The sequence below is a fragment of the Podarcis tiliguerta genome (genome assembly GCF_965153285.1).
Source record: "Podarcis tiliguerta genome assembly, chromosome: 12".
Lineage (NCBI taxonomy): Eukaryota > Metazoa > Chordata > Lepidosauria > Squamata > Lacertidae > Podarcis > Podarcis tiliguerta.
In genome coordinates this window covers 24326677-24337204 of record NC_139545.1, presented here as the reverse complement: position 1 = coordinate 24337204, position 10528 = coordinate 24326677, and the positions used below count along the sequence as shown (strand labels likewise).

The 10528-nt window shown below is 41.8% G+C and overlaps 1 protein-coding gene across 2 annotated transcripts in view; it reads right to left on the bottom strand.

Annotated features, from left to right (window-relative positions):
* Positions 1–484: 484 nt before the first annotated feature.
* The window catches only part of SKAP2 (src kinase associated phosphoprotein 2), a 104206-nt gene continuing 94162 nt past the window's right edge, over positions 485–10528 (bottom strand). For both annotated transcript variants that reach the window (XM_083405142.1, XM_083405143.1), the window contains 2 exons: positions 5054–5155; positions 485–2721 (listed from right to left, as the gene is read on the bottom strand). In XM_083405142.1, coding sequence (XP_083261268.1) covers positions 5063–5155 — 93 coding nt within the window. In that variant the 3' untranslated portion in view covers positions 485–2721; positions 5054–5062. The remainder of the gene's footprint in view (positions 2722–5053; positions 5156–10528) is intronic.

Sequence of the window (10528 nt, the reverse complement as noted above, 5' to 3'; positions counted from 1 at the left end):
ATGTCTGCACAGGCTTTTGTCGCACTGTAGAACACAGCAGTGGAATTGTTCCCCGTGGCAATTCGTTTTTAGCGTGCCAACGTGGCAATGTCTGCTCTCACAGCCCTGGCCATGCGAAAGGCAGATACCATTAAACGAGAGGCAAAGAAGTCTTTGGAACGGAGGGGCTCTGGAGCATGTAAGCGCACAACCAAGTGAATTACTGCAGGCGGTGTATATGAAATCATTATATAAGGTGGCATGGCTACATCACGGCAGCACTGCAGTTGAAGGCATCTGTATTACCCTTACTCCTCTGAATAAATTCAGATGACAGCTCCATTTCATTTCTTCATTCACTTTGGAGGCCAGATGGCATTAGAATCATTTACTTCACCTTGTTGTGTTTAATTACTACAATCAACACACTATTTTCCAAATTAATCATAACAAAGTAATTTCATTAGTAACACAGCAGGCTGTTGAATTATTAGCATCATAACAGTTTGCAAACAATTAAACTTTATTTGAACCTTAAAAATTTGCAGCGTGGAACATTATTGTAAGATCTAATGGCGGCAGAGTACAAACCCACAGTACAGAGCAAATAATCAAGCAAAATGCTGCATAAAATATGACTTACAAAACAGCTCTCTCAGTATTCCAAGGAACGCAAAGGAAATATAAGTAAACAACGAGAACAAAGCAATTAGCATATATTGCAACGTTTTCTTCTGTTTGAGACACATTAATGGGGGATTCTCCCACCCCCCCTAAAAAGGGTTATGGTATTTGTCAAGATTTCAAAGCAAACATTTCACCCCTTTTATTCTGCAGGTTTATTCCAAGGCATGTCTATTTAAAAGGTGGGGATGCGGTACCTTTGAAATATCTTCATTTGCAATGTGTGTGTGTGTGTGTGTGTGTGTGTGTGTGTGTGTGTGCATATATCACTTTATACTGCATGGGGGGGGGGAAGGTTATGGAAATAATAAAACTGCTGCTGTCTATATTCTCCTATCAATAGGAAAAATTGTTTGAAGATCTGTCATTCATCAGCTGGCTAAGGACTCCCTCTCCTGGATTTACATGAAAAGGGGACGGGAGTCCTCCAAATATTTTAAGTCGCAAAAGATTCATCTGAGCGTGATGGTGGGGGATGGGTTTTCCCAGAAGCCCAATATGCTGTGAAAGTCTACTGCCATCTACTGGCAAACATTGGCAATACAGAGAAGTCTATTTCTCCCCCTTCGGATCAGTGCTAAGCAGCCCTGATGTAATTTCTGGTTTGTTTGACTAGAACTGCTTCTCGGGGATTCAAGCCAGCTCCTCCACTAACCTGAGGAAGTCTTTAGTCCTTTGGACTGGATTGGATGACAATGCTTTGGCTTGTAAGCAGACATGTTTGAATGCTTCCCACCCAGCCCCCGGGGAGGAAAATCTCACAAACAAGGGAGTTGGATCCAGAAAAAACAGTGCGTGTCTACTTAGAAGTCAGCCCCTTTGAGTTCAGTGTGGGACTTGCTCCCTCATATGTGAGTGTAGCAAAGCACACCAAGTTAGTCACGTTTAGGGCTCAATTAGCTACTAACTTGTGACCATTCGTTTCAGTGGAAACATTTTTTGCTTCTTTTTGGAACAATTCCGGAAGGGGGACTTTTTGCAAACATGTTCAGGAGTGACAGCGCACACATATTTTTCATGGTTTCGCAGGGGTTGCTCCCCCCCCCCCCCAGCATGGCTCGCACTCTCAGTTGGTTTTATGATATGTCTCTGTGACATGTTGGTGGTACATCATTACACAAACCCTTTATTACGCATATCCTGGTTTTCTGAGGATCATCTATAGGAATCACCGAGGAAATGTGAAGACAACAGAACCAGAAAGAGGAAGAAAAAATGGTAACCCCCCCCCCCAAAAAAGAGGAAAAGCAAAGATTCACAATATTCAGGGTTGCTGTTGGGGGTTGTTTTTGAAAACTCTACAAAGGCACTGAATCTGGCCCAAGGATATGTAAGAATGTATCCTAGAAAGTGCAACATAAAGCATCTATAATCAAAGACTGCTAGATAGATAGATAGATGATAGATGATAGATAGATAGATAGATAGATAGATGATAGATAGATAGATAGATAGATGATAGATAGATAGATGATAGAAGATAGAATTTCACATCATATATAATTTGCTACCACAGTGTCGTCGACTTTTGCATTTTAAAAGAATGGGAAAGCAATTAAAAATGTAAAATACCACTAAAGTAAAATGTACCATTAGGAAAAAGAAACAAACCAGAGGAATATTTCACATCCAAGACCCTTTGCTGTGTATAAAACGTAGAAGCTTAATTTTTGGAGATGTCTTCTGAGTCACTTGTGTTGAAATGAATGTGAGACGGTCCAGAATCTCTTGTAGATTTCCCTGACATTCATTTCAGCTGCAGCTGCTCGGGATACATATCCTGTGTGTGATGCCCGTTTTGCAAAAGCATAACAAATGCCTGAACGCAACAGTTTTTAAAAATAACTCCAATGCAAAATAAGCAGAGATTTTTTTAAAAAGTTTAGCTTAATTTATACGTCAACACTCACAATAAACATTAAATATAAAAATACAGCATTAGAATCAATATGTAGAAGTGCAATATATTAGGGTTAATGCTCTTGCTAAAATCTAGGCACCTGCAGATCTGCATTGGCATACTTCTATGCCTGGCTTCCCATAATTTGTAGACTCCACCTAATAAGAAAGAAAGAAAGAAAGAAAGAAAGAAAGAAAGAAAGAAAGAAAGAAGCCCACAGTTAATGCGTAAGAAAATACTCACACCACTTTGAAATGAATGGCAATCCTTGAATACTATACCTAGTACCAGTGAATTAGCTTTCCCCATGGATGCGGATGAGCACACGAAAACTGCACAAACCAATCAGGCAGACATGGGCCACTTTTTCTATGATCAGTCACCACCGATCCAGACTACAAAAACTAAAGGTAAGAAGACGCAGACAGAATGCTGTGTTTGTTCTGCATCATTTATCTGCAGCGTTCAGAATTTAAAAGAAAAGATGGGGGCAGGGCCTTAATAAAATTCACAAACGCCACCTTCCCCAATTTTAGCCAGATTGTGCCCATTACAGACTTCTAAAAAGCATAGATCAGGTCAGACACGAAAGGTAAGGGGGCTAGGTCACCTTGCTCTACTTATTTCCTCTAGGAACATAAATTCTGTCCATCCCTTGTATTGCTTGGCCAACAGTAGCCATCGATGGCAAGCTGGGAATCTCCCTATGAAAGCTCTTGTGGCAACTATCCCACCAATGCAGAATAACTTCCCTACATGGGGCCATCTGATTGGCTGCATTTGCCGTATCACGGAGTGAAACCCAGAGCTGAATTAATTTAAAACGGCAGAGTCCAGGAATAATCGGGAGCTGTTTTGCCTTGGGATGATAATAATATAAAGAGGAGAAACATTCACAGACAGGTGGTATTTGCGATTTGAAGCAAGCCATGACCACCAGGCAGCGTTAGCATTACTGGTGATGTAAAGAAATCCTAGGAAGCAGCACTTTCTGTTCTCTGAGTGGCCTGAAACCCATTCATATCAGATCATTCCTATAATATGGCATTTGGAAACATGGAAGCACCCTGATGGTATCATCATCATCATCATCATCATCAGGCTGTTGTGTATACGGAATGTGGCTAACAGAGCTTGCCATAATGGGAATTCTAAAGCAAAATAATAATACAGTGGTGCCCCGCAAGACGAATGCCTCGCAAGACGGAAAACCCGCTAGACGAAAGGGTTTTCCATTTTGGAGGTGCTTCGCAGGACAAATTTCCCTATGGGCTTGCTTCGGAAGACGAAAATGTCTTGCGATTCCTGGGGTTTTTTTTTCCGCTCCCCACCCCCTTTTTCTAAGGCACTAAGCTGCTAATAGCCTTTTAGCAGCTAATCCGCTAATCCCTTAAGCCTTTAATAGCCGCTAATAGCCGCTAAACCGCTAATAGCGCTAATCCGCTAATGGGCTTGCTTCGCAAGACGAAAAAACCGCTAGACGAAGAGACTCACGGAACGGATTCTTTTCGTCTTGCGAGGCACCACTGTAATTTTAAAAATCACTTTGACTGGATCACGCTCAGAATTTGCCTTAAGATAGTTTCAGGGCGTATGCAGACATCCCATTATTTGAGCCACTATTTGCTGCACTGCGAGAGCACCCTCACCAACTTGTTCAAACAAATGGTTTTTGCCTGCTGGTTTTGCTCAGGAAAAAGCAGTTCTGAGCGTCTGAAGAAGAACCACAAGTGCACACAGCATTTGATGGGCTTTGTGTAGCAGCAGCAGCCCCCCCCCCCCCGGTGCCTTCCAGATATTTTGGACTACAACTCTCTTCAGCCACAGCCAGGCCTGCAGCAGTAGATAGTTGCAGTCTAAAATATCTAGGCTACTAGCTGATATCATAAAGCCCCCTTGTCCCCCTGTCCCATCCTGGAAGCAGTTTTGTGCTCCTGGGTATGATATTGTTACAACTAAAAATATTAACACTAGTACCTTTGAGAAGAAGTGGGGAACAGAATTATGATTACTGTTGTGGTTACCATTATTAGAATTAAAGTTTACTAAATTTACAGGTGATGCTTCTTCCTCTGTTTAAAAAGGGAACCTCTGTGGAAAATAAGGAGAAGGACAAGACTGGGTAGTGAATCAAGTGTGTTTACTGGTCTGTATCCCACTTATGTCGTGGCAGCAAAAGCCTCATCCTGCAGAAAGAAAATCCTGCTTCAACATTACATCTGTAGGCACCCTCAAAAAATTGAGGCTGAAATATTGTGAGTCACCCGGGAAGGATGGGACGCATTGTGGAAGACGTATTTCCTCCCATTATACAATAGTTTATTTTATTTCACTTAAAACTACACTACGGGTCCATTTTTTATTTTGTTTTATTTGCTGCAGTCTTTATTAACAGAACTCCAGCGAAGATTCCTGGAAAAGAAATCTGTATGAAACAGAGAGCAAGGAACATATAAGCCATTACAGAAGATTGAATTAAAATGTACTTACCCGGGCCTCTCAAATATCATACATCTCCATTATGTAGGCTCTAGGCACCAAGCCAATGGTTCCTTTCATTTCTCCTACCCACCAGCCAAATCTACCGTACTCCTAATTGAAAACAATATGCAATATTAACCTTTAGTCTGATATAAATGCAATAGAGTTTTTGCATGTGACTCCTTAGGTTTCCTCCTTATATACAGTTACAAAAGCATGAATGGAAAATTAAAACATTAAGGAATTGCGTGTGTATGTGTTTCTGAAGCACTTGAAATGCAGTTAAGCAAAACAGGAAATTACATTTTTAAAGACTATCTGTTACTACGTCCTAGAGAGAGAGAGACAGCGAGAAAGAGAGACGAGAGAAATACTAACTACCTATAGCAAGCCAAAATTCACTCAATGAGCAATACAGAATGTGATTGTACTAATGTCTTGTTTTGTAGAGTTTGTATATACGTCTAGTTGTTGTTTTTAACAGTAATATCCAAACCATGCAGTCTTCATTGGCCTTATTTGATTCCTGGTTACCCACTTGGCTTTTCCTCAGTTAATGGTTCCCCTTGAAGTTGCTGGTTTTGCCTGCTTTGCTCCCCCCCCCCCCCCGCTAGTTTGAAGGAGAAATAAACCAACGATCTCTGGCTCAGCATTACGTCTAAATCATTTCACGCCAAACACATCACGATCTGGAGCGAAGGTTTGTTCTTGGCTTACTAACTGTGGTTTGAACAAAACATACTAAAAACCCAGGATTGGATGGACACAATACTAACCAAGAGACCATGGCTTGTGTCTCCCACACTCAAACGGGGAGCAGCAAAGTGAGCAAGATCAGGAAATCATTAACTGTGGTTTACTGTATTGTGTGTGAACTGGGCCACTGTGTGTTGTGTGTTTTGGTTTGGTATTATCACTGGTATACTTCTTCTTCTTCTTCTTCTTCTTTTGCATTACGGGTCATGAGGCTCATGGGGTGAATTCCCCTAGAGTCAGGGAGCCTTACTCTGCCTTCTTTTTACATTCTTTCATCCAAAACCATATCAACAGCTGACATTTGAAAACTAATACTTTATAATAAGGTATGGAGATCAGCTGGGAGCCATTCAGTAACGCAGCCTTGAGCCGTAAAGAACCTTGGTTAGTTAAGTTCACATCTATGCCAAGTTAAGTTGACGTAGAGGGGCGATGCTCCCCACACACAGTCTCTATCCCTTCTCAGAATTCACCATTGCTTTATGCGGATAATTCTATCACAGTTCTCATATGCCTGACAGGTGACTAATGCATTTTGGTTTGGAATTTGCTTAGGCGTAGCGAAATAAATCTGGAACAAAACAAGTATATGATAGTTTAAGGAAATAATATTTTCCAAAAGCAATACCAAGTAAGAGCATTGTGGGATCCAAATTTAATTTCTGTCCCTCTGAGGTAAATATTGTTAAGATCAATCCTAACAGCAGCTCAATAACTTCCAGCTGCTGAAATTGCCCCTTTGTACGCTGCGTGGAGCAGGCAGCAGTATGAAAACAGAGAGCTCATTCCAAAATCAGGCTGACAGTGACCACATGAGGGACGAGGAAAGCAGAAACACAGAGAGACTTTGATATAGGAGAGAGTGTCAACCTTCTGTTGCAAATGTAGAGAATTTCTGCAGAACAAAGCAAGCTGTTTTCTACCTGAATGTAAGCACTGGTGGCATTCTGAATGGATTCTGGCATGTATGTGGGATGCAAATTTTACCTGTCCTTTTCTACAGATTATATGAAAAGGATCGAAAATATACCCAACCCTTACAGGGATTTCTTCAACAATCTGGTTCACTCATGCCATATATATTATCCCCAAAGTCCATATACTTCCCACCCCAACTCATCCATCTCTCATAAATGTACGTCTCCCAGTCACTTCCACCCACTAGCCTGGATTGTGCTGTTCAAACAATCCAAACTACACCTTGCTTCCTGAAAACTGCCACCCCCTTTTTTTTTCATTTTCAAAGGGCTCCTCCTTAATTTATAGTTTGACATTAACTGTTTAGTGTGGAAGCAGAGGAACGTCTTCTGCAGGATTTGTCAAGTCTGAATCTGTCAAGATATGGTCCTGATGCTTCTTTGTAAATTGAAAAATTTAGATGGGGCGGGGAGAGAATCAAAGAAATCAAGGCTATTAATGGCTACTCAGGTCGGTGGGTGGAGTCCAATGCTCGGATTCTGCTTTGGGGCTTCTTATGGGCATCTGGTTGGCCACTGTGGGAAGAGCATGTTGGAATAAATGGGCCATTGGCCTGAACCAGCAGGATCTTCCTTTGCTCTCAGATAAAAAGATATATTCTGGCTAGGATGTGGCTATACAGGATGTTTTACACATGTATAAGTGTGTGTATGGTTGTGTGTGTATGCGAGCCCACACAGTAATACCCTAACATAAACAAGATGGCAGAGTTTTCATGATGGACGCAGTCTTTTATTTTATGCCTAACTTTGCCTGGATGTTAAAAACAAATACGCTAAGCATGTTAATTTAACTGAGCACCTACAACAAGAAGCATGCCCAGGCTCTGCTTCGGAAGCCCTGCACCTTCAGGGGAACAAGAGAAGTCCCAAGGCAGAAGTCGGATTTCCCTTTTGCCCACTGGAGTGAATGATGCTGGTTCATCAGCGCATACAGCAACCAGGCCAACGACTCTCCTGCTGCAGTTTCGAAACGATTGTTCTGGGGCCAAAACCCTTAAAGGCCAAGAGGAGCTTTGCCGCCTCACCAGGGGTTCAGATGTTCCAGCTGTGCGTGTGTGTTCAATAAACACATGTTTCATCCCACATTAGGCTGCTTAAATATACAATCCATGTCCCTGCAGACTTAGAGAGCGAGCAATCACTCACGGTGCCAGCCCTCACCTGTGCGGGAGGGAATGGTGCCAAGAAAGCTTTCCCAAAAAATAAGAGAAAGAAGAGAAAGTCGGGGGGGGGGGGACCGCTTTCTGAACACTAGCCGTAGAAATCGTTCATAGATGGGGCAGGGAGCAAAACAACGTGAGGTTTGCGGAAGGCTGCTTTAGTTAAGTGATCATTAAAGGCTTTTACGACTAATGGCAGAGAATAAAAGCAGTCTCCTAAATTACAGAATGGAAATATCCCATGCAGACATTTCAGGAACTTGGAAATAACACGTATTTTGCGGTGGGCGGGCGGAGAGAAGGCTGCTTCAGAAGAATCCAATTAAATTAAATTTAAAACCAAATTTCTCCTGCTTTTTGAAAACAATTTCTAGCTGCTAGGAATATACAGTTTAATGCACTTGCGTGAAGCTAAACTTGAAGATGAAGTGGCTGGTGATGTAACAGTCTAGTAAGCTAATTTATGGATTGGCTGCAGACATCAGCCCAGGAAGAGGCAGAAGCCTGCAACTCAGATGCTTTTATTTTATCATTACTATTCTTGGTATGAGCCTCACGAGCAACATGAATCCCAATTAGAGCATTTGTAGTATAAGCAAGTAGGAATGAAAACACAGGCCCCGCTTGATTGGGAACGCCATATTTTAACCTTCGGCTGGAGTCGTTATAGCAGAGACACCTCTTTCTAACCGGTTAATGTATTTACATCACTCTCTTCTTTTTTTTAAAGAGTGCTTCTGACTTTCATATGCACACAAAAACCAATCTGATCCTGCTCTTAGAGCTCTGTTACAGATACATTACTTACAAGTGACTCTAAAGGTAATTGATTTGGGCTACTCTGAGAGTCATATATGCTAGTTATTGAACTAGCACGCACATATGGAATAAACAGCCTTAACATTCACCTCCAGGGAAAATATAAGCATTAGGGCAATTCATATATTCTAGGTTCCCTGAAAACCAACAAGCTGCCGTGCATTTTGATTCACGGCTTGGGGGTCCTGCGTAACTGGAAAAGCACATACGCTTGTGCAAGGCAGCCCCACCTTGTTCCCCTGTGCCCACATCCCACTGTGAGGGTCTGTCGCGGGCAGGGGAATGCAGTGATGGCGAGCCAGCAAAGCTCTGTTGCACAATCAGAGATCAGTTCGATCTACTCTGGATTCAGCCATTTATTATTTGTACATCAACTTGGCGAACAGCAAAATATGACTGATCGCATTATATCATAATGCAGGTAAGACACATGTAGCCACTCCTTCATAACTAAATGCTAGGAGACAAAATAATTTATGCTATGGAACAGCTCCATCTCATTCAGGAGATTGCAAAGATTCTTGCAACACTGCCAACAGCAACGCTCTGTTCATTACAGGGAGGTCTCTCGAATTTAAAAGCCGGTCTTTATCCTACAGCCAGTGAATGACAGCATCAATCAGCAAATTATTTAATATTTGTGGGGAAACAGACAGCGCCGTGAGAGCCTGTTGTGTAAGCTGCTTATTTATACCTTATTCAGGTATGAATAAGCCTACTATCTGGTATTCCTCAGCATATGAAGGTGGAGTGTGTATTCTTCCCACCAGCTCCAGCTTGGGCAATTGACTCCACTTCAGAGAGACTGATAAAATAATGAAGAGTCCTTTAATCTGCAGGAAACCATTCCAGTCAATTTATAAGAAATATTGCATTCCTTTGTAGGATGTGTAATTATTTTCTATTAATCATGCGCTATAAAGCTACATGATGTGGTTATTCTGTTATCGCTAGGAAGAGGCCTGCAGTCAGCTCCTGACAATGTTAGGTAATTATGAACACAAAGCTTCTTTCTCTTTCTGTAGAAATGCTATCAAGATCCAGGAGCAGTGTAATGCTTTATTGTATGAAAATAACACTCGGAAGAAATTAAAGAGCCACATAATGAATGGCTTAAAGGCAAATGTGTGCATGGCCGGGAGACGAGGAGGGACGAAGAGAAGGCAGGAAAAAAAATACTTTAAAATGTTGTGGAAGGAAAACTATAAAGGGACAACCAGCAGTGACGTTTTCAAAATAAGCCATGCACCCAAATTTCATCTGGAACTATTAGCCATCCTTCCTGAAGCACTTAATGCAAGTATCTGGCTACCTGAAATTATAGCTGTGAGTCAGAACACAGTTACAACTGCTTAAATCTCAGTGACATCTATTTATTGGTTTATTTAAAGATCAATTTATTTCTACACCTGCGGCTCAGCCCAAAAAAGGTTCCCAGAGCAGCTCACAAAGATCAGTAATCTGTCAGCCCTTGCTTATCATTAGACAGAAGACAGAAGGGAAGGATTGGGAGGAAAGCAAATTTAGGCCCTGGATCTTAAGTACAACCTTTTACCTGGAATGGAAACAGTTCAAAAGAAGAGGAGGAGCCAAAGGTTGCTGGTCTTTGGGCACAGCCAATAGGATGATCCTGCTTCCCTCCTCTTGCTCAGCTGCTGCCCAATGAAAAACGGCTGATGCAAGTGACAAGGGAGTTTTTAGCTGGCTTAACTTCGTGTAGGATTTTGCCGCAAACTTCAGTACAATCAGAATCTTGCTAATATAACAGA